Source organism: Strigops habroptila, chromosome 10 (assembly GCF_004027225.2).
Source record: "Strigops habroptila isolate Jane chromosome 10, bStrHab1.2.pri, whole genome shotgun sequence".
NCBI classification, from domain to species: Eukaryota; Metazoa; Chordata; class Aves; order Psittaciformes; family Psittacidae; genus Strigops; species Strigops habroptila.
In genome coordinates this window covers 24,677,908-24,702,602 of record NC_046359.1, presented here as the reverse complement: position 1 = coordinate 24,702,602, position 24,695 = coordinate 24,677,908, and the positions used below count along the sequence as shown (strand labels likewise).

General features: G+C 48.0%; 1 protein-coding gene across 1 annotated transcript in view; it reads left to right on the top strand.

Moving 5' to 3' along the window:
• The window catches only part of MDGA1 (MAM domain containing glycosylphosphatidylinositol anchor 1), a 147,540-nt gene extending 125,233 nt beyond the window's left edge, over positions 1-22,307 (top strand). Inside the window, exons 14-18 of the mRNA XM_030499210.1 lie at positions 1,078-1,212; positions 18,632-18,762; positions 19,714-19,822; positions 19,929-20,005; positions 21,758-22,307. Coding sequence (XP_030355070.1) covers positions 1,078-1,212; positions 18,632-18,762; positions 19,714-19,822; positions 19,929-20,005; positions 21,758-21,820 — 515 coding nt within the window. The 3' untranslated portion in view covers positions 21,821-22,307. The remainder of the gene's footprint in view (positions 1-1,077; positions 1,213-18,631; positions 18,763-19,713; positions 19,823-19,928; positions 20,006-21,757) is intronic.
• The last annotated feature ends 2,388 nt before the right edge of the window (positions 22,308-24,695 follow it).

The window sequence follows — 24,695 nt, the reverse complement described above, 5'->3', positions numbered from 1 at the left end:
AGGCAGTTAATTTGCATGTTACTGATTGGCGTTAAACACACAATTAAAACACCCACGACTTTGTTTAAGGGAATAGTGTGAGCATTAGTTCTTGTTACCAGCTAATTGCCTGCTGCCTAATGCCCTTGTCTCATCTGATGCTTATTTTGAAGTCAAAAAAGGATAAGCAAGTAGAACATCACTAACAACTAGAAACAACCCTGCTGGTTTTAGCCAGTTGTTTCCTTAAAGAAGGTCTTGTGGAGGCAGACAGATCTCCTTAGTACTAAGCAGGAGCATGAGAGACCAGGCGGGAGCTGCCTGTGGGGTGGCAGCAAGTGCCTCACCTCCAGCTGGAAGAGACTGGTGTTGTGTATTGCTCACGCTAGCTGTGGACAGAGTACATGCCCCCATTTTAGCTGGACATTACTTTCCCCTTTCTCTAATGAGGAAAGTAAATTTGTATGCAAGCACAAATCTTTGAACTCAGAAAAAATGGGAAACATCCAATGGTCAGATAAGGTAATGGCTTTTCCCATTAGTGTTCAGTAGACCAGCCTGATCAAGCATTGAAAACTATGCCAACAAATTAAATAGCTAATCTGTTCTTCCCTGAGTTGTTAACAACTACCTTGGTATTGTTTTCTTTAGACAACAATATTGTTTAGGCCAGATATACCGAATACTCACTCCCTCAGCTTGAGGCAGAGAAATAAGGCTGCAATGTTTTCTCCCTTGTTTTTCTGGTTTTCTCCTTACACAGTGCAGTCAGCTCTGGGGCTTCTCGTGCCACAGGAGAAAGGCTCATTTTGCACCCAGACAGATGTGTGTGCACATGTTCAAGCATTCATCTGCTGCATGCTTTCACAGAGGGTCTGCTGGTACCCATCTGTCCTGCTCTCCCCTCAATACTGCAGAGGGGAGGCACTGCAGACATCCTGCAGGTGTCTCTGGCTGGGATCACAGTGGATGCAGAGCCAATGAGGAGAGCAAGGCCATGTCTCTGAGAGGAGGAGTGGTCTCCCAGCCTCCAGCATCCCACCACTTGCAGAAAGGGAGAAGCAGTGCCTTTCTCCACCTTTCCCTCTTGTTCTGTAGGTTATTACATGTTCATCGAAGCATCCCGGCCCCGGGTAACAGGAGACAAAGCCCGGCTCATCAGCCCCCTCTACAACATTACTGCCAAGTATTACTGTGTCTCCTTCTACTACCACATGTACGGGAAGCACATTGGTGAGTACCTTCTGGGGAAGGGTAAACCCAGCATAGTGCAGGCTGTTGGGGGAGACCTCCAGCCTCTGGCTCCATGAGCTGTGCCTGCAGCCAGCAATTCAGGAGGGTGGGAGTCCTAGTCCAGTGCTCGAAGCATCCCAGGGTGGGATGCTGCTGTCAGATACTTGTCCTTTACCCACACCCTAGCAGTGTCAGGGTTGTGAGTCTGTTGCAGCCCATCCTCAGGGCAGTATCTTGCAGTCACCCATCACCCTTTCCTCTCTGGCTCAATCCTCCTCTAGTATAAGGCTCCCTACTCTCCACAAAAAAGAGCATTGTACCCATGTGTGTACATTTTCCCCACTCATGGCCACAGCCACCTTTTTCCAGGCAGCAGAACAGCAGGTGGACAGTCCATCCATTGGCAGGGAGACAGAAGTGGAGGGGCTTTGTCGCACCAGAGGGCTCTGTGGTGGCTGCAGCTATTTTGGGGTGGGCAGGATTCAGGTTCCTTCAGCTGTGCCAAGGGTCTGTCTGCTCTGCCTGACCCCCTCCTCTCTATCTGTAAGCCTAAGAGTGCAGCAAGCACCCCAGAAGCGCCTGGCACACTAATGAGTTTCCATATCCAGTCAAGGAGCAATTGCTAATTCGTCACCTCTTGATTATTAATTTCATTAATTTGAATAATAGATGCACTCTTCCCACGGCACGCTGGGTTATTAATCACCTGCTGGACTGGAGCCTGACTGAAAAATCAGGTCCCAGGCAGAAATGTGTCCGCCCTTCAATAAACGGGGTTAATTAACAGTACTCTGCTCAGCACCATTGATGTCACTGGGAGGGAACATGCTCCTGAGCCTGGCCACCACATCTCCGCATGTGTGTGGCACAGCAGAGGGGTTAAGCTGCAAAATCTGGGATCTCCTTCTCTCGGTAGGGTTGCGGCTGAAACCTTGACTCATGGGTGCCAGGGGGTAAGGGCTGGGCTGCGGGTCAGTAAGCAGGTCTGCATCTCTGTCTTTGCTCTGAGGGTTCATATTTGCTGTCTGCACTCAGAGCCTGGCTATGTCGGACGTGTTTGCATCACCTGTATTCCCCCTGCAGCCAGGCTGCTCCGTGCTGTATTCACATGGTGGCAGGTTGCTCAGGCACAGCACTGGCAACATAGGTGCACACTGGGTTTTCCTGGTCTTGCTCAGCTGACAGAATCCAGTTGTTAATGCCGGCTGGCAAACTCCCTTTTTCTCTGCAGTTGCCTGCTGTGGTCAGTCAATTGCTGCCCAATTCCTGCATGTCTTCTCCTGGAGGCTTTGAAAGGGATCTCATCTTTGTGATTGCAATGAAAGGTGGACCAGACCAGTGGGGGACCGGCAAGGAAAGAAGATGTGGAAGGAGGAGGCTTCTCTTGCTTTGTTTCCATTAGTAATACAGCTGTGTGTCATACTTCCAAGTTCAGTTCACAAGGAAAGTAAAAGCCCAACAACTTTTGCTTCCTTTTGGAAGAGAGCTCTATTTCACAGCTCTCATGTGGTGATCTGTCTGTAGATGGGGTGGACTGGGCATGTCAGGGAATTAATTCATTACACGTTTTTGGCTTTTAATGTTTTAACTCTTTATTCATTTTCTCTACCCACAAATTGCCCAGAGAAAAAGATGCAGTGACTCCCAAGACCTAAGAAAGTTGCAGAGTACAATTTTCTATTCCTTGGCTTCAGGCACCTTTTATATCTGTTGATTTTCCCTTCATACTCCATGTTGCTGCTCCTGCCTGCTCCCTGTTCTTCCCCTTGTTGCACGAAGGGACTGATGAATTTGTACGAGTTGGATAGACTCTTTAATGCCATACAATGATTTCCAGGGTGGGTGCTGCTGAGCCGAGAGCAAATAAATTATTAAAAAATTAGACTGACTAGATAGAGTCAGCAAATGAAAGAGAAAGAAATGAGAAAAAGTTATTTTCCTCTTGGCCTGTGGAACATGTGCCTTGGTCTAGCGAACCCACAATATATCTGCCTGCAAATTGAACTTCAGTACCTTGTATCAGCTCTCTACTCAGGAGAGAGTATATCTTTCAGGGCCAGTCACTATATTCTGTAATTGTTTTGGCTTCTGTTCTACATATCGGGGCACCAGGGTGAAACTGAGACCTCTCCAGGAAAAATCGGAATGCCTGGTAATCCTAAAACTGCCTGTTTTTTATCATTCCCACTATGCTATTTACTAAATCTTATGCTACTTGGTCGTTTTCCTTACTGCCACGCTGGCAGCACTCTGGCATAGCTGTCCTCATCCCTGCACACGCACGAATGAACCTGCGTTTGGGACACGCTCTGTTTCACCAGCAGGTCTAATGGCTCATCTACATTTCTAATGCACTTTGGTTTTTCCCTGGCTCATTTCGCTTGTGTGGAGGTTGTGAAACCCTGCCAGAAAGCTTCGATTTGTTCAGATGGTGCCAGGCTCTATCTATGTCCTTGGTGGCTGAAGGCCTCTCAGAGTCCACTGAGGAAGTGGCAGGCTGCCTGAGGGCAAAGCAAGTTCCTTCAGGTCGTCTTCTTTAGCCCTGGCTTAGAAGAGAGTGCGCCTCTCAGATACAGGGCTCCTTACTAGGGCTCCTCCTGTGAGATGGGGAGACAGAGCCTGGCCTTCTACCTGTACCACATAAGCAACCATAGGAAGGTAAAGATGGGGTGACTACAACCCTGGGCCATGTCCTGCTCCCATATAGCCAGCTGTACCTGATGCCTGCAGACGCAGCCCCAACCCCTGTCTCACCCAGTGCCAGCCCAGTCCTACAAAGCCAGATGCCAGCCCTGCTGAGCCAGCCATAGCACTTAGCAAGAGCCTACCAGATTGCTCCTCTTGGCAACAGGACATCTCCCAGACCGAGCCTCTCCTAGCAGCTCCAGCTCCATTGTGGAGCAAACCAAAGCTTTGTCACTATGAAAAGAAGCTGTATAAAATCCCAACATTTATTTATTTTTTTAATAACCCTTTTATTACCTTTTTTCCCCCCTCTACAGAACTTGAAAGCTGGCTTACTCTCACAATTTGACTATAAAATATCCATAGCCATCCAGGCAAATCTTCCTTGGGAGAGTTCCCAGACACTACTCGTTTATAATAGATATGATGAAAGAGAGAAACAGAATACAAATGGAGCATTTGTAGCCATGGTATAAGATATTCAGCAAGTAGCAGAGCAGGGTGATGTCGAATATGAGAGAGCAGGTTGAAGAGGAGCTCCCTGGAGGCAATTCCCATTCTTCTGGAATTATCTGGCCGTTGGTTTTCCTTCCTCTAGCATCCTCCAGAGCAAGCATTTGCATTGCCCTACAATCCTGCCAGCCCAAACACAAAAATCAGGGGGAGCGGAAGGAAAGAAATCTTTTTTCCATGAGGTATTCAAAACCAAGGGTGTCTTACTTGCAGAAGGCACAGATACATCAAATGAGGAATTGCTTGCTTGCTTCAGGAGAGGGAGTTAGCCAAAGCAGGCAGTGACCAGTTGCCCAGTTTACAAAGCCTCTTTGTCGAGTTGGCTTGTTGAGTGAGCATCACAGCTGGGAGCAGATCCTCAAGTCCTTGCTTCAGCCATCAGACTTCTCTTCCTCCCTTTCCAGGGGCTGCCTAGGCAGGGTATGCTTTGATGGGACAGTGCTGTCCATGGGCTGCTCCCACTGCAGTCTTGTGCCACGTCTCTCATGTCTCCTAGCTCAATGGTAGCCAAGTTATGATCTGCACAGCCTCCTGCCCGCTGCTGGATGCTCTCGCAGGCCCTGCAGCAAGAGAGGCCTGCAAGGAAGATTGCTTAGAGGGAAGAGGAAATTTCAGTGGATTTAGCTTTTTGTGTAGCCAACACTATAATAGCTCCCTATCTCATCAGCCAGTGACTGTGCTTGTGAAGAAAACACTTGGGTCAAAGAGTTTAATTGCTCTCAGGAGTACCTACATAAAAGCAGTGACATAGGATGTAGCAGAGCAGCGGTTTTTTAGATTACTTCTGATTTGTGAGCTCACTGGTAGACCCTTTTCAAACTATGTTTGTTGTGTTTTTAATAGCAGTAGTCACTACATACAGGCTTATGACGAGGTATGGTCTCAGAGAGGAGAGAAGACAAAGAGATCTCCTTGCCGTGGGGTACTTCCCAAGATGGGACTGTTCAGCTGCTACCTGTAGTGAAAGTGTCAAGTCCTGAGCTTCAAGAGCTGCGCCTGACCGAATGCAATGTCTGAAGACCCTGCTCTTGGCTTGCAATTTTTATGCTTTAAGCCTCCTTTCTGCACTAGCAGTGTCATGGTCTTGGCCAGTTCCTCTCCCAGAAATCAGGGCATGGGCTCATTTTCTGGCATGTATCCAGCACCTGTGAAGCTCATAGTGCTGTTAAAGGTGCTCTTGTTCCAGCTTAGTACTGACACAGACCTTATCTGACCACCCCAGCTAAGCCTAGCCTATGTATAATCAGGATGGGAAGCTTCCAATGAAATTGTAAACTACTTATTGCTCTCTACAGCTTCATGAGGAGAAGTGGAAAGGGAGGTGCTGATCTCTTGCCGGTACCCAGTGACAGGACGCATGGGAATGGTTCAAAACTGCATCAGGGGAGGATCTGACTAGATAATAGAAAACATTTCTTTACTGAGAGTGTGGTCAGACACTAGGACAGGCTTCCTGGAGACGTGATTGAAGTAGTCAGGCAGTTGGACTAAATGATGGTTGTCGGTCCCTTCCAACTGAAGTATTCTATTCCTATTTCTATTCTATTCCATTCCATTCTATACTATTTTATTCTATTCTATTCTAAGATAATGTGAGGAACAGGGATTTTGCTTCTGAGTCAGCAGCAACAATGAGATCACTTGCCACAGCATCCAAGTTCAAGAAAGCCATAAGCTGTTCCAGAGGTCATGGTGGATGAGCACGCATGGGAACTAGTGTTAGCGCAGATACCATGTGGCTGCATCTTGTTTCTGACAAGTGACAGTAGTCAGAGCTGTCAGATTGATAGGTATGTCAGTGTAAAGGCAATTTGAACCATGAAGACATCCTTTTTGTAAGATTCAACATTGTAGCTCCTTCATTCCTACTCAAACCTTGTTTATGAACACAGCACCCTGCTACTGCACGCAGTTATACAGGTGGCACCCTTGAGTTAGCTGCATTCTGTTGGATATATAAAGTTTTCCTTATATGCAAATGCATCCTTCAGGAAAGCCATGCCATTATCTCCAGTGCAATAACTCTACATGGTAGAGATGACTTCACTGGATTGATTGAGGGGAGGCTGATTTTCCTAATGAGTATGATTCACTTCCCTCTAGGCTCTTGAAAACAACTTGCAGTTAGAGTTAAGTGAAGTTTGTAATGAAAAAACGTATTCCGTTTTTTTAATATTCTTCATTTTCCACTTATTCAGTGGGGTTCTTGGCTTTACTCATTTCTACATCAATAAATGTGTATTTGACTAATGTTTTACGCAGACATCCAGCAGCTTCCTGTGGGCTATGGTGTGGACCCTTTGGAGAGATTGTGGTCTCTTCCGGTACTGTTTGTTTTTTGGGGAAGTTAAACAAATACCATGATCATGAGCAAGGATTAGAAATACCTGGCAAGATAACCACATATTTGTAAAATGTCATTCAAGCTTTGTAGGTTCAATGCAGTGGCTCTGAACCAAAGACTGTTGAAGTCATTGTTTTTCTAAAGACTTCAGTGAACTTCAGATTAGAGGCATAGATTTAAAGATTACTAAGACCAGGTGGGACCAATACATCACCTAATCAAACTTTCTGCATAACCAAGGGCAGAGAACTCTCTTCAGTTACTCTTGCGGGATCCCAGTAAATACTATGTGTCTACACCCTCACTGGATGTTTACTTACAAAGAGCATCAATGCCATGCTTGACACAGCTTGCCGAGGTGGGACTGAATCATCTCTAAGCCAAGAGCTTGTCATGTGAACCTGAAGAAGACATGGAGAGGAGGGAAAGATATTCAGATGTGGATTGGCTGTATGTAATTTTTTGCCCAGGGAGGTTGTGGATGCTCCATCCCTGAAGGTGTTCAAGGCCAGGTTGGACAGAGCCTTGGGCCACATGGTTTAGTGTGAGGTGTCCCTGCCCATGGCAGGGGGGTTGGAACTAGATGATCTTAAGGTCCTTTCCAACCTTACTATTCTATGATTCTATGATTTTTATTCTACAAATAACATGTCTTCATGTTGATGCAGGCATTCTGCTTAGTATCTTGAATCTGGGTGCACTGATCCCTGCCTTTCTTTGCCTCACACTTATCCAAGTGTGCATCACTGAATCAAGTTCCCAGTGCAGATAGCCACTGAAGTGTTGCCTTCTTCAAAAGGCAACTCTTCTGTCTTACCAGTCACAATCTGAACACATCCCTGCTGCAGAATTTGTTGGGGAGGTTGTCAAGGGCACAGATTGCTGACACCAATTCATTTACAGATGCCCTGAATCCCCACAAATCATCTTTGCTCTTTGCTCACCTGATTTGAGTCACTGTTACTCATCAGGTGGGAAGCTGCTATGATCCCCTCTGCCTTCCTTCAGCCTCTCCATGAAGCATCTTTCCATTCAGACTTGGCTCACAGCAGCAGCCTTCTTGTTCGGAGTTGACTAGCTGTAAAGATATACTGCAACCTGATTGTCTCCTGAGACATCGGGTGTTGCATCAATTATTCAGACCCTGAAATTGCTAGATACAAAACTTAACAGACACTTAAGAGGAAATAGGAGTATTTCCTATTTCTCAGTGCATATACAGCTATTTCTTTAGCACTCCCAGGTCACTCTTCTCTCCATGGACCATTAACTATTTCACCAGTGCCATGATTGTACAAGTGGAGACTGAAGTTGCTCATTCCAGATGCACACCTGGAGACACCCTGGGCGCTCTGACAGGATAAAGGCTGGGGAGGGCAGAGTGCACAAATATCTAGCACTACTTGTGCAACCATCCCAATCTTTAACAAGACATGATTTTGTAACATGTGTTGAAATGCTTCCCAGAAAATCAAAAAATGCTCAACAAGTGTCAGTCATCACCATTACTTCCAGGAGTGACTGCCTCTCCCAGAGAGAGCTCTGCAGGGACGGCAGGCACCCAGCACTTGAATTGAAGGAGTTTGCAGATCCAGGTTGTGAGTCTCACTCTATCAGCCAGTGCCATGGAAATTTTCTGGTGAAAGTACAGCCAGGAATGAAATCGAAAGGAGTCTCTTGCTATAATGCATCCTGCCCCAAAGCCGGGGAGCACAGCCTACTCTAACAGCGTTCCTGCAGCAAACTGCTTCCCAGGCCTGAAACACTCACCTCTCAGTACTCCTAGGGTGAGGCAGAGGAGATGTCCAGGGAGCAGATTTTGAGTGCTTTCTTCAACAGGAAGAATATGTGATCTCAGCTGCTTGTTCCTGCTGTCTTGCTGGCTTCAGCATCACACTAAAACAGCCCATCTGCTCCAAGCCCTGCAGCCGTGCAGCTGCCCTGTGTTTGGCTCCTGGGACTAAGAGACCACAGACTAGGTGATGATGGGGAAATAGGTTGTTAATAGGGATATATAAAAGACAGGCAAAGGCTCCCTCAGCAAGACTACACTGCTTCTGCAGGATTTTTGTCAGGAACACTCCCACACACAGAACTTGTATCTGGGGGCTCTGAGAGGCTCCCTCCTCTCTGGCTGAGGTCTTTGCAAAGCTTGCCCACAAAAGCAAGGGAGGCAGACTCCACTCGTCTGGCTGTTATGCTCTTTTAAACCTGGCAGTGTTTGTGAAGCAGACTTCTGTTTCAGCTCATCTGAGAGAGCTGAGCACAGTGCGTGCTCTTCAGTCTGAGAGCTGAGCACATACATTGCACAAAGGACCCAGCTGTCTCTGGTGGCAAAGGTGAAAGTTGGGAGAAGAGAGAGCATTTGCCTGGAGGCATATGGGCATGCCACAAATCAGAAGGTGAACAAGGAGCAAGCAGACCCCACAGCAGCTATAGTTCACACCGATGGCTTCCTGAGTCTGCAGAATTGGTGGGAAAAGTTGCCTAAACATGGTCTTCTTCTTGCTACATTCCTCTAGGCTGGCCTTTCCTCCCTAAGTTAGAAGCCAGCACTTCTGGGGTCCACCAGGTACTGTAAGAGGGAAGGAGCTGCCTGGCTGCCTTCAAACTGCTTGGTTCCAGAAAACATTAGAGGGGAGGAAAGATGGACTGCTGCAACTCACTCGCCTGAGGCACAGAACAAGTGCAATGATCCTGTCCATCTGGCCGGCACTGCTGCCTGTGGAGGCTCTTCACAGCTGCTTTATCAGAGTAGGACACAAGCCCTGCCTTGGACTTGGTCTTTGTAATGAGAAATTATGGTCTGGCATGTGCCCTCTGTAGGAATTTAGGACCATAATCCAGACAGTCCATTCTGGAGGTTGAAATTAATCTAGATGCTCTAATTTACAGTGCTCAGCTTTAGGAGACCAGTGAGTGATGGAGGCAGCCAGGTGAGAAAAGTTGGTGTGTCTGACAAAGACCAACACTGGCTGTCTTCCGACTTCGGAGAAACTGGAGTCTGACCCAACCAACTCACCCTCTGGACCTCTTTTGGAGCTGTATCTGGACATACCAAGCCCCTGTGCACATGGTTTTGCTGGCAGCTGAAGCTGTGGCCAGCCCCTTTCCCCATGACATGCCCAGTAAAGGCAAATTCACATGCCTTCTGTCCTCCTGCCCCATGCACCCACCAGAAATGGTGCAGAAATGGTTGCTCATTAAATTAAAGGAAAAACGGTGCCATGTTTGGGAGGATTAGGGCCACAATAAAGGCAGCAGGGCTGGCCTGTTTTCCTGCACACAGAAGCTGCCTGCCTTGCACTGGGCAAGAGTCAGGGCTTTGTAGGTGCGTTCCCATTGGCAAATCACAACCTGCTTGCCCGAAGCTGCAGAAATGAAGGCATAGATGTCAGTGCTGAGGATCCAGGGCTCAGAGAACATTGGGCTCTTACGCAGCCATGGCCTTGACAAGTGACCAACTCTGAATTTAACCCTGAAACATCCGTTCCCCTTGCCCTGCTAAAATCGTCTTTCCTTCTGCTACCGCAGCCAGCTTTCCCTGGTCAGACACTTTGTACCTTTTGTACATCTTCCCTCCGAACAGAATTTCACTGATGAGAGGTTTTTTTCCTCTTAAACAGACAAAAACAAAGATTCGATCCAGCTGTCTAGTTTTATCTATTCAAGCTCAGCAAGGAATGCAACACTGCTGTCTGGGAAGGATCTATTTCTGCCTGCTCTGCATTTACGTAGATCGTATCATTGCAGGCTTGCTTGGAGAGCTCCCAGAAGGCAAGGAAAGCTTTTGGCTACATAGTTAGAAGCAGTGGCTATGGAAAGGTCATAACTCCTTTTTTAGGGCTGAGTGTATAGAAGAGGAGCTGCACAACTGCACTGAGACCAGGAGATCTCTCACCCTGCTCCGTGCCTTCAGGCAGGCTACATTCTCTGTGTGTGTTAGTATGGAGGATCTTTGCTAGAAGCAAAAGGGCAAGCCCCAGATAAAAGGAGGTACCCCTTAGGGCAAAGGGTTGTTCTCAATTTCTAGAGATGGAGTTCTGCTCAAAATGTCCAGGAGGACTTCTTTCCACAGTTACATCCTCTCCTTTTTAGATTGGGAGGTCTCTAAGGGTGCACATCCTCAGCTTTTACAAGGCGCTCTGGATAAAAACAAGCTGTTGAGGCAAGTCTGGAGTATAAAACATCAGGAGACAATTCTGACAAATATATGGGTTTTCTTGTAATGCAAATTCCCCCCTTCTGGCGCTGGTGGTATTTCCTGAAGAGTGAGAAATCTCATAAGAAAGAATCTCTGTGTAGAGAGGTGTATGGACAGACAGATGTTGTAAATTATCACACATAGTGGTTATGGAGGGAGTCACGCAAGGAGCTGGAGCGTTAGCATGAATTACAGTGGCACAGAGGGGACAGAGCACATAGGAAGTTGTCTGCATCCAGACAGTGCCTTTTCACAGCATGCTGCATATACCAGCATCGAGGAGGCTGTAGCAAGGCAGGATGAAACACAGGGGGGATCTCCATCTCATGATGGAACATCACCATATTTGGTGCTGGTGGAGAGCAGAGAGACCAGCAAGGCAGCTCAAGCACCATCCTGCTCAATAAGCAAGCAGGGGACACACACCAAAGTCCTTCCCATCATTGACCCTGAGATTACTGGGTGCTTCCCAGTCCCATGGATATGGGTCAGTGACCACCTCTCTGGGAAAGCATTTGCGTCCCCTGAGCTGGGGCTGGGAAGAGCAAGCTCTGGAGAAGCTGGGTGCACATTCTCCATGCCAGGCTTGACAACAAAGGGGGACGTGTGCTCAAGCGCAGGTGGTTGGAGTCTCGCTCAGCTCACAATGCCGTTTGTTTTCTGCTTCGGTGGGCTGTAAATAAGCACACATCCAGCTGAGACAGTGGTAGGCAGCATCCTGCCTGCCTGCCTGCCTCCCTTTGCCTACAGAGGGCAAGAGGTCTCCAGGAGCTGTGGGGAAGCTTGAAGACGTGGTTACTATTAGTCTGAGTGTCTGCACTGAAGGCAAGTGGGACCATAGCTCGGCAAGCGATAGGCAGAGGGAACTTGCTTCTAACCCGATCCCGTGGTCAGACGTGCTGTGAAATCGCATGATAACTCCCGTGCTGGCCATGGGCAGGCGCTGTGCAGCGCAGCAGCGTGGTGAGCTGGCGCATGGGAACAGAGCCGCTGCCTGCGGCTGCATTCAGGGGCTGTGAAAACACAGCTGGGCTTGGGAATGGGAGCCAGACACCCCATCTGGTCTGTAGGGAAGGACACAGTCTGGGATGTGATTAAGCAAGATGGTATAATGAATCAGACGTGAAGTTGGCGAAAAGCCCGAGGACTCCCAATTTTTGTCTTTTAATTGCCAGATTCTGTACTCTCCTACTCTGCTCTGGCTGCGTATTGGGTGGGCCTTTGTTCTTCTGGGGTAGCATAAATTTAATATTATGGAGCGTGGAGATTTTTTTCCTCCCTTTTTTTAATTCCTTAAACCACATCCTGTCGTCCACACAGAGAAAGCCTGTTACTGGACACAAACAACCTCTGAGGGAATTTACCATGAAAAGGGGTGGCAGGATTTAGTTCCATACACACAGCATCAGAGATGGAAGTCTTGTATCATTCATCTTTCTATGCCAACACTTTCTCTAATTAAACCATGGTTCAAATGAGCAAAGGAGCTCAAGCATAGCTCCATTGCAAGTCTGCTCCTACCATATCACCATCTGCTCTCTGTGTACACAGACAGGTGGGGATATGCTGGAGAGAAGGAGCTGTAGCTGTAGTTGGCCTGCCTTCCTCCCATTAGCACTCATCACGAGGCAGACTGACCATACCATTGAATTTACCCCACTGGCTGCATGCCCCAGGTTCTATTGCCCAGCATGTCTTCCCCAGGGATCAGCTACATGTCCGCTTTGTCTCTTTACAGTGCAGTGTTGTTGCTTCTTTGCTAGTCCATTCCCTCCATCCCAAAATTCATATGCATGCCAGACAGGTCAGATGTATAGTGATGGATCATAGATCAATCTGTGCAATCGGCTTTACCATGTCAGGGGATGTTGCTTCAAGCTCATCCTCATTTGATGGTGGTTTATGAGGTCAGGGGTGGAAATGTGTGTGGTTCTTTGATTTTTTTAAATCCACAGTAAAATCCAAAGGAAATTCCCTGTAGCCAGATACAAGTAATTTTCACAGGTTTGCTGTAGGGGAAACATTGCCAATCGAAACTTACCATATTGCTGTTCATATCCCCAGAAAGTCCCAGCCACAGCAGGGAACTGGAGGCTTTGATTCCCTTGATTCCTTTCACTATAGCCTCCCCAGTGTAACGAAGCAGAAAGAGAGCGTCCCATAGCAATTAGCCGGCCTGCAGCACAGCACTGAAAATGCTCGGTGCCTCTCTAAAGCCGATGGGGATGAGTAGAGGTGGGATAGTGGTGCTTTCCAAACTCTGGCCAAGACTCCATTTTCTCACTGTTGATAAGCTGTCTGAACCCTGTGCTTTGAAGTTACTGAAGCGATGGCTGCAGGAAGGGGTCTGTGTAGTGATCCTGTGAGTGGACCCTGCACACCAAGCTGAGATCTGTTAAAGACATGTAAAGATAAAGCTCTCTCTAATCAGGAATGGAAAGTAGCCGAGAGGCTTTAATTGTCTTACTCCACATATGTAATGTATGAAGCATCCTTAGAGACTGTGACAGAGTAAATACATCCTATCATGGCACAAAGACAACTTGCATTCCTAGAAATTATGAGTCAGTACAAGCTGATATTATTTCTTCATCTCCATCTGTGCTACAATTGTTTTTCCACCCTCTGCTTTCTAGCTCTCAGAGCAGTAGCTTTCCCCCACAGTACTGTAACTGAGACCAGTCTGACACTGACTGCTATTCATTAACATCAGTTTAGATGAGATAGGGAAAGGGACCTGTGTTTGTTGCAGAGATTATGAACAGTAATAGATTCTTTCTGGGGACTGTCAATCACTCCTGATATTTGCCTGCACTAAGCTTTGGGCTTAAAGTTTGTGATCAGTGGTAGTAACACTAAACCCCACTTAAGGAAATGCTCAGAGCCCCTGTTAGAAAGGTAAGAGATTTTTTTTCTCCCTGGCTTGGTTTTAGCCCTCATGCTGGATCTGCAAGTGAATCTGCCAGGCTATACAAGGTCTGAGTCCTCTCCACAGTGTATCTCTTTCCATCCACTGGGTATCTCTTGCCATTAATCAGTTTATTTTTATCTCAGTCTGTCTTGCCTCCAGTTGAAATGCCATGGGAATTTCCACAAGGGGTTTCAGCCCTGTATTCCTAGTTAGGTGCCAAACCTAAACCAGGGGTGCAGAGAGGATTACTCATGGATAGCTGATCTGAGATCTCCGACGTGCTGGAGCAGGGATCCTGCAGGAGCACAGCAAGGAGTCACAGGGAGACCAGGCTGCATGCAAGCCTGCAGCCAGCTCAGCTCCGGGCTGTGGATCCCAACAGCCTTCCCTGCCATCCCATGGAGTTCTTCTGCATTTGGCACAGCACCCCATCTCTCAGCATGCAGTGTCTAATTCTCTTTGCTTCCTAGCCCCTCTGGCTGCCCGCCTTCCATCATTGCTGCAAATACTGAGCTGTGCCTCAGCCTTTCCCCACCCAGTCTCCCAGCATTAATCCCCAACAGCTGCCCCATGGAGAGTTCTTGAGAAAACATTACCTTCTCTGCCATCCCACGCAGACTGTGCCTGGGGCCCTGCCTTCACAGACCCTGTAAATGCCTCCCTCCCAGTCCTGACTGCACTGGCTCTTCTGGATCTACACTACTATTCAATGCAACAGTGAAGTCCCCATCCCCTGGAAACTGAGAGGCAACCTTTTCTTGTTGTGAGAAGGTAACATTTAAAGGCATCCCTTGGGCTACTCTATCTGGCGGCCCAGCTGGTGCTCTTTTGCGTGAGTGCCACTCTTTTGAAATGCCAGCTCTGGTCTTAAAGGCAGCCAGCAGAAGGTACGGCTCACTCTCCCTGTAATTGATTCCTCGTCGCTCGTCACTGGCCTTTATTCTACCTTTTGATTAGGAAGAAGGAATAATACAGATTACAAGACAAATGCAAAGATTGCCTTGTATGGGGACAGGTTACAACAGGATTGCTGGTGTCCTGGGATTTCCCCTGTGTTTGTCTGTCTCTGGTCAGCTGGAGAGATTTAGCAGCAGATAGATGGCCTGTCTTTGTGTGTGCCTTACCAGCAGGTGCCCTTAGGAAATGCCAGATGGGGGAGATGGGAAAGGGTGACAATGACAGGAATACATAACGAAACTGGCCAGCTGGATTTGGACTCTGATACAGGAAACTAGGCATGTTTGTAGTATAAAACCAGGCAAAACGGGTGGCTGCAAGAGCTGGCGCTGGAGGACATCCCAGATGGGCCTTTCACACCTCTACTGGTGGAGGCTTGGGGGTTGGAAAGCAGGTCCTTTTGGTTCGTCATTTTGTGACCATTGGAAAGGCAGATGATGAGCTCAGGCACTTCTGTTCTCTAGTGTCTTCTCGCTCAGGTCTCCTAAAATGTTTGCTGTGTTCCTGAATTCCCCTCTAATTGAGTGAGTGTTACTGTCCTTCTGGAATATCATCATCATATCATGTCAGCAGATACAAGTAGGTAAAAGCAGTTTGCTGAGGATCACGTGGCAAGTCACTTCAGAGCTGCGAATGAGTTTCTCACACCCCACATGTGCATGGACCGTGCATTAGCCACCTCCTGCAAAGTGGGATTTTGATATGTAGTCTGTGCTCTAGGAGGGGCACCTTACAAGCATCAGGTGGCTGGTTTGGTCTGAACTTGTGCGGCATGCTGGAAGCTACATGGGAAGTGAAGATGGTTAATAAGGCATGAGATGGGTATTGCTAGATTGCACAGACGTAGGTGTGGGCAGGTGTGAATTCACCAGAGATCAGGTGCTATGGATGTCAATATCTACATAGGCTCCACTTCCCTTTTTAGCCTGGGACTTAATCCATGGATTTTCATGACTGTAAGTGGGATCCTGGAACAACATTTGATTTTAAGGCAGCAGGCTGAACCCAGAGCTTTCCCTTGGAAAATACAAAGCTCTGCAGCACTCATTACATCACACAAATTGGCTTTTGGAGCGAGAGTGGAAAATGGAGATAAAGAAGCTCTGAGCAACTGGAAAGATGACTTGGAGATTTCTGTAGCCCAGGACTGCAATGTTTTGTGGCTCTACCTGGAGCTCAGACCTGAAGGTTCATTTCTAGGTACCCCCATTTCAGGCTACGTGCCCTTAAACTTGGCTGGTAGCTTGTGGCAGACTGACATATGGTAGAAGTGAATAAATTAGAAGATCTGCGTAATCTTTAACATCTACAACACTGTGGACACAGTTCAGATAGGATAGAGGCTTCATCCCTGTTTAGTTCCAAGTCCTGGAGTCTCTGTCACACCTTCCAGAAGTGCATTCCCAGGGACAGCATTGCTGGGAAAGGGAGGTGTTGTCATTCTTTCCCAGCCTCAGGGAGGCTCTGTAATTTAGCAGGGATTGCAGGTAGGACTATGAGATCAGGCTCCCCTTCACAACTCTGACTGATGTGTAAGACAGTGAGGGGCATGCTGTTCATCTGTTTTGACCTTCAGTTTTCCATGTGTAGACAGGGGTGGTGAAACACTGCATGTTGTGAGTAGGTAAGGGAGCTTCTTTTCCAATTGCGAACCATTTGAAGAATGTCTGTTCATATTCAGTATTGTTCTATTAGGGAATTCGGGGGCCAAAAGGTTGAAACATTTTTCCTGATGCTGGAAGGGCGTGGAGTTGTCAGCCAGGATATGCTCAGGCTTGGTTTGGGTTTAGGCCAGGCATTCACAGCCAGTGCTTTGAGAGTACTAATCTGCGTTCCAGATACTTCTCTGGATCCCTTTCTATATCTCACCTTGACTTTTTCCCAGGTCATCAAAGTTCATTTGCTGCCTGATTTGTCCCAGTGCTGCTCAGGCCTTTGAGTGGCAGATCCTGGCTGCAAGTCCCCTTTTGAGGATAGAATAGGCAACAGTTGGTTTTAATGCTTGCTTGCTAGCAGCTTCATAATAATTCTTCATTCACTCTCAATTCCCAAACCTCACCAGCCCTGGTGTCTGTAATTATCTTTCCTGCATTGATGTTGATCGATGGGGTTATGCAGTTCCTGCATGGGCCATCAGTTTGGCCAAGGGCCTCTGTGAGGACTAGGTATCTTTCTTAGACAGACTTTCCCTTGTAGGAAGCTCCTGAGGGCAGGACAGGCACTAAGAAACCAGCAGCTCAAGGCTGGTTTCGCTGGAGGCTCCCGTAGTGACTTCTTGTCCTTGGCAGCATGTTTCCAGGAGGGAGATCCCACCCACTTATTTCTGTCTCCCCAGGGTCATGCAGTGCCAGCTAGTCTCAAAAGAGAGAGAAACAAATTACTTCACTCCTTGTCTTGGGTTGTGGTATGCATCCCAAAATGGGTACCACTGGGGAAGGGAATTGGATACACTCTCTCTGTCCCATCAGGCCTTCATCTAGTTTTCTCAGCTTAACTTGGTGCCAACACTTGTGAATATTTCCAGGCACAACATGCCACTCTTTCATCAGTTCAGTAAATTACACGCATATTTCATTCTTTTAACCTTTTCTGGTAAGCCAACCATTCAGAATCTAAACATTTCATCATCTTTATTACACATCTCTGAACTCCCTGTGATGTATCTCTTGCTTTCTGACAGCCAGGTACTTGACAGGGATACTTCCAGGTCCCTGTCCTTCACACAGTGATGTGCCAAGAATGAAGATTTTCGGGGGATCATGTGGGAGGAAGGTTACACAGGAGAATCTCTTTCGCTGCTTCTTCCCCTGACCTCTCACTTCTGCATCTCAGTAGGGCATACCTGGGCAGAATGCAGCATCCCAGGTGCAGACAGACTATAGACAAATAAGTAAGGGTTATTATTGCCTCTCTGCTCTCAGATGTAATATGTCTGTGTATGGAGACCACAAACACTGATGAGTGACAGCATGACTAGAATTGTGATTGATTGATTGATTTTTTGGTTCATCAGCTGAATTGGAAAAAAAAAAAGAGAGAGAAAAAAAGTGTTTTAATCCTGAGTGAATGTTTTAAAATGGTTTTTCACTGAAACAAAAATGGGAAAAAAAAAAACCAGCTAAAAATATGCTGCAGGAAGACAAACTGAGATAGTGTCATTTGTGGGTGGAGGGCAGGGGGCTGTGACACTGTTTTCAAAGTGAGAACTGGAAATGCTTTTGAGATTTGCTGGCTTAGGTTTTGGTTTAAAGGCAGACAAAACCTTTTGAGAGTTGCTTTGTTTGAAAGAACTTGGAAGTCAGTGTTGATTCAGAGGGTCTTCATGTCCCTCTGGAAACGTGGGGCTGGGATGGTACAGACAGTACGGTACAGGCAATGCCCCCCAGCATTTATTTCCTCAGGAGATTTCAAGACTTGATCAGGCAAAGCCATGATACCCTCATGTAGAGCTGGAGACAGCTTCAAGCAGGAGGTTGGATGGGACGCCTCTGGAGGTCCCTTGCAGCTAACGTTTCTGTCACCCGCTTCTTGTGCCACCCCAGCCATGCTACAGACTGCTTCTTCCCCGTCCTGTCTTTTGTGTTCATCTGGGTCTTCGTCCTCCCTCGGATAGCCCAGATGGATGAAGCATTGCCAGTGGCACTTGCCCATCAACCCAGGAAAAAGCTGGCTCCCTGCAGAGGTTACCGCTGGGGCTCTGCAGGCTGTCCCTGAGCATACAGCTGTGGTTCAGGGCTGAGCTCCAGAGCTGTGCTAGCCCGGTACGCAGGGTTGTGCACACCAGCGCCTGGTTTCTCTCCTACAGGCTCCTTGAACCTGCTAGTTCGCGTGCGGAACAAGCGAGCCATCGACACCCAGGTCTGGTCGCTCAGTGGGAACAGGGGGAATATGTGGCAGCAAGCACATGTGCCCATCAACCCACCCGGGCCCTTCCAGGTAAGTCAGGTCCACAGCCAAGGTCCATGTGCCATGGACTGTAGGAGACTTCCCAGCAGAGATCTGCCTCCACGGCACAGGGGCTGGTTGGACACAGAGAGGGCACTGGGTGCTCTCCACCCCCAGGGTCACTGGGACAAGACAAAAGCTTGGTGGATGCACATAAATCAAATCCACTTCTCGCTGAAGCCACTCAATGTTGTTATGTGCAAGCATCAGTTTGGCACTATAAATTTTATGATTATTGCTGGTCTGGAAACTGCTTGTCAAAGAGCTCCTTCTGGTATCAGGTCTGTGTGACAGCTCTCTTGGTGCTGGCCTGTTGGTGTAAAGTGACTTTGAGCACTAGAGGTTTCTTCTACCATGTGCTGCAAGAGCACACCCCCACTGTCCCCCTGGTTTAGGACTGTAGGACATCTTGTGAATATGAATGATGCATTCTGTATCTGCTTATCAAGTGGCTTAGGTGTACTCAGGAGATGGGCTGCTTCATCACTGGATGTTTTATTGCTGATGTTTTTGCCCAACATGCTACTTTGCTGATGTAGGTTTGTTTGTGAGAGCTGGGCCTGTGCAAACTGTTAAGTTGTGGCACTGTGGCAAAATGCCCAGCATGCTTTTGGGTACTTTGAAATAATAATAACGTAGTTACTCTTGCGAGCGCTGTTCGGTATCGGTTGGTTAGTTAGTGCAGCACCCTTAATATAGCAGAGCTCTACACGCTCATTTATTACTCCACAAACACTCAGTACATAGGGCTTGGTCCCGTAAGCAGTGGAGTCCAGCTCTTCAGATCCTATGAGTACCAGCGAAACAGGAAAGAATCATAAACTTGGGGATCTGATAAGATCTGGTCTGTGCCCTCCTCAGCTCTGCAGAGCCCCACAGCGTGGGAAAGGTCCTTTACAACTGCAGCCTCACACTGGGATGTGTCCCATGCTCTGATTGCAGATCATCTTCGAAGGTGTCCGGGGCACAAGCTATGAGGGGGACATTGCCATCGATGATGTCACTCTGAAAAAGGGGGACTGCCCAAGGAAGCCAGTTGGACCGAATAAGGGTGAGAGTGTGCATGCCTCAGAGGAATCAAGTGGGTGGGAGTGCATACATGAACACATGTGCTGGGGATGCACAGCTAATTTCAGACCATATTGATGTTTTGGTAGGACTCAACAAGAACATTGACTCCATCAGCAGAAGTCAGCAGAGGGGTGTCAGACTCTTGAACTTGTTCTTCACAGTTGTGAGTTAGGAAGAGCTCAGAGGAACAATCAGATCTTGTAGGGACTGCGCTGCCAGACACCAGCATGCTGAAGTCTGCACCCGTATGTTGGGTTGGGGGTGTCATCCCAAACCCAACACCAGCTGAAGGTTTCTGCAATGTCTCCTTTCCTGGAATCCCTAGGAATGGGAGCTGTGGAAAGGGAAGTACCTTCTGCAGGCTCTAATGGCCTCTGCAGCATGAAGTCAGTTCTTCTCCAGGAAAAAAATCTGCCTTTTGGGGCCTGGATCCAGGGAGGGCTGGGCTTCTTCCCATTGTGCTCTGAGCAGGGAGGCACTGCCAGGCAGGGTATTGCCCGTGAAGGATGGGAGCAAGTTACCCAAGCTGTATATCACCTCCTTTCCAATCCTGACAGTGTCGTGGTTTAGACCCAGCCGGTAACTCAGCACCACACAGCCTCTTGCTCACTGCCCCTTCTCCCCTCCTGGGACAAGGGGAGGGAAGGAGAATCGAAAGAATGTAAAACCAGCAGGTTGAGATACAAACAGTTTAATAACTGAAGTACAATATAATACTAATAATAATAATAATGATGATGATAAGGGAAATAACGAGGTGAGAGAATGTAAAACTAAAAGGGAAAGGGAAAAAACAAACAATAAACAGCAGTGATGCACAATACAATTGCTCATCACCCACTGACCGATACCCAGCCCAACCTGAGCAGCGATCAGTCCCTTCCGGGTGACTCCCCCAGTTTATATAGTGAGCATGATGTGCTGTGGTATGAAATACCCCTTTGGGTAGTTTGGGTCAGGTGTCCTGGCTTTGCTCCCTCCTGGTTTCTCATGTCCCTCCTCGCTGGCAGAGCATGAGACTGAAAAGTCCTTGACCAGAGTAAGTGCTACTTAGCAACAACTAAAACATCAGTGTGTTATCAGCATTGTTCTTAGACTAAAGCCAAAACACAGCACTGCACCAGCTACTAGGAAGAAAATTAACTCTATCCCATCCAAAACCCGGACAGAATGCTTGAGCTAAATCCCACCAGCCCCTTTCCAGTCCATTCACATCATCCTGGTGCAAGCATTGCAGAAACGGAGGTAATCCCACACTCACTGAAGCGCACTGTAGGTTGAAGCCACAGCAAGGTGCATAAGCAGTATCTAGGCATTAGTCTTTGGGCAGGAATCACTGGTGTGCCTCATGCCTTGGTCCTGCCTGTGCCCTCAATAACATTCCTCAGGTGGATGTTATCCACCAGATGTTCCGAGCATGAAAACCAGAGCCAGACAGGCACTTTTGAGCAAGGTTCAATTTGTCCTATTTGTTTTTGAAGGAAAAAGCCTTGTGGAGGAAGTTTTAGCAGCTTTCTTAACTCCAAAGATGAAGGAGGAAACAACATAATGTCTCAAAAAGATTTTTGAAATTTTAGGTTCAGGTAAAGATCCATTTCAGCCTAGGATGGCCACGCTGTAACCAAAACACAAGCAGAACCTTTTGTTTGACTCAAGTTGAATCTTCTGGGGAAGAAAGGGGGGTTGAATTGCAAAAATAACCAAGATTTAACCTTTTCTCCAAGTTGGAAAATAAATAGTTTTGGGAAGCCTTGAGAATGTCCAGGGAAGGCCGGAAAGATCTTTCAATGTATCTGGGAGGTGCTTTGTGGTTTGGAGTGGGAGGAGAGGCAGAGACAGTGGTGTGTGCTGACTTGTTTGGTGAGCTCTGGATCTGTCCCATCACTAATTCTTTTTCTCTCTCCTCGGCTGGCAGCGGTTGCTCTTCCAGGAAGCGGTGTTCCGGCCCTGCACAGCCCTTGTCTTTGTGGCCCATTGACTTTCTTCCTTTATGTGCTGCTCAGATGATGGCAAGAGAGCGCTCCTGTCTTCAGACCAAGACATTCCTGCTCCCTTCCTACTCAGCCACCTCTGCTCCTCTTCCTCCCCTCCTCACTGGCACACCAAAGTGTCCATATGTTACCAAAGACTTGACAGGCATGACCACACGAAGGGATCTGGTTCAGAACTGGAGCACTCCTTGAGAAAGTCATAATGTCTAGAACAAAATATAAAAATAAAGACAAACGTTTTTTAAAAGCACGTGCACGAGAGTGAGAGAGAGAGAAGAAAGGAAAGAAACAGAAACACACAGAAAAGAAGGAAAGACTAAAAATAGGAATGAAGAAACGTGAAGAGCAAATGATGGAGGAAAACAAACACCCCCATGTTTCCTTGGGAATGTTGGACAGGGCTTCCTCAGGGAAGTGGGAACTTGTTTTAAACAAACAAACAAAAATATATTAAAGCACAAATTTCTACCAGAACAGTTACCTTCTTTACTGCAGAGCCCACAGCTTAGTGGATGATACACCGCAGTACTCCCCTTGTCTCCCCATGCTTTCCCGCTGGCTGGGGCTGCCCTGCTGCCGGCCTTGACCATGGGGCTGCAGCCACCCCTGGTGCCAGTGGCCAGAGCATCTTGCCTCGCACCGCGTGTGCTTCCATGTCTCCATCCATCCGCATCTACCAGGCTCTCATGTATTTAATTGTCCCCTGTGTGGTTTGCTTTGGCCTTTCCCCACCGCTCCGTGCTTCTCACCTGCCAGCCTGAAGAAGATGGAGCAGGAAGGGACCCATCACACGGACCATGCTGAGTGGTGGAGAAGTCCCAGCTGGATTGGCTGCAGCATTGGCCTCCGAGCGTCTCTTACTCTCTCTCAGCACTCTTGCTGGGTGGAGAAACTATGAGAGCAGATCTGAGCTGCAGACAGAAATGTCTCTCTATGGGGTTGAGGGATGGGGCAGCATGGGATGGGAAGGGGAGGAAATTGCACATTGGCTTCCCCTTGTGAATGCTGGGATGACAGTCACCTCAATCCTAAGCCCAGGACTGCTTCTCTGCCTGTCTTTTGTTATCTATTTATTTTGGTCTTTTATTCCATTGCTTAACGTTCCCCATCTCAAGCGTTTTGAATTATGAGAAGAGTCAGGCATTTAAACCTTCTTCAGCCAGACAGCAGGTCCTGTGCCTGTGACCCAGCACCATGGCCATCAGTTCAGGCAGCTCCAGTACTGCCCTCTCACCTTCTGAGGCCTTTTTGCACGCACAGTGCGTTAGCTGCAGGGTGGGCAAAGCATGGCAACAGCATTGCTGCTCAGGGAAAAGGTGGCTGAAATTTGTCAGCACGTGCAGCCTCACAGGCACTCAGCTTCCACTGCCAAAGCCAGCGGGCAGAGGAGCTGAAAGGTGGAACAGGCAGGAAGGATGGAGGCAGGAAGCTTGACCCAAATGAAAGGCTGGTGCTGAACTGAAAAACAGGGGAACGGGGATGAGGGAAATTCACCGGTTTCCTATTGGCATCATGAAGGGTTAATGCTGGTGTCTGTCTCTGCTGCAGACCTGCAGCAGGTCTGGCCTGACCTCCTCAGGTCCAGATGAACTCCCCAGGAGAAGGGTCTGCCCTGCACCAGCCAAGTGGGAGCTGTGATAGCCTTGTTGCAACTGGGAGCAGCTCTGGACATGACTTACCTGCCTGCACAGGGCAGAGTTAGCACCACAGGACTGTGAACTGGGTTTTACTAGCCCCTGCTCTGGCAGTTCAGTAAGTGGGACTCTTCCCCCTAAGGAACACCCCATCCAAACTCCATACCTGGAGCACCACAGATATATGACGAGCTAGCTCTCTCACTTGCCAGAGCCCCCAGTACCCATGGCTCCCTACCCATTTCTGATATATCAGCTTCTCTGAGCCAACTCTGTCTAAAATCACCTGAATGTATTAGCTGCCCCCTGCATTGCTCAGCTTCCAGCAACAGCTGTTGCCTCATTTCCTCTACTGATGGAGGGGGAAAGCTCTTTATTTAACTCCCAAGAGATCCAGTTTGAAGTCTTGAAACCCATCACTCTCTAGCTCCTGTAAGGGCATTCATCTGCGCTAATGCTTCCCAGCCATCATTGAAGAGAGAAAGGGCATCAGCTCCAAGGGACAAGGAGACCTCCTTCACAGGAGGCCTCACAAGACAGTGAGAGGGGGTGATACAGGTCTCCCTTGCTCCTGATGCTTTTCTCCACTTCAAGAATGAGGACTGTGTCTTCTCTCTCTCCACTCCTCCCTCCAGAACCCAGACCTCAATCACACTGCATATTCGACCAGGAGACCTGTAGCTGTGTCCCAGGGCCAGGCAGTGTTGTGGGATGCTGTGAGTGTCAGCAGCGATTCTGCTTCTTGCTGCCTCTCTGTTGCCATTTTCATGAGCAGCCAGTGCCACCATCATCTTTTACCTGAGTTTTTTCAGTTCTATCCTTTCCTCCATGCTTGTTGGAGGCCAGAAATCATCACCCCGCTACTGAAAAGAGTCTACTTTCATTCCTAGGAGAGGCAGTGCTTTCCATGAGCCCTTGGATGCTTCATGATAGCTCCTGATCTGTCAGTGGCAAAACATTTGTGTTATGTTGCTGGCTTTAGGGGACTTCTGCTGGGCAGAAGGTGGAGACATGAGCATTCCCCCATCAGTAAGAGATAGGCCAGGGCAACCATCTCACCTTCTGGGCTCTGAGGCAGAGACTCTTGTGGCTTTGCTCCTACTGGCTGCTTATCCAGGATTGTACAAGCCTGTTTTGTTGATGTTTAGTGGGCAGCAGAGGAGCTGTGGGGCCGAGGAGGTGCAGCGTGAAGGTTCAGGATCACAGACAAAACATTATCTGTGAGGCA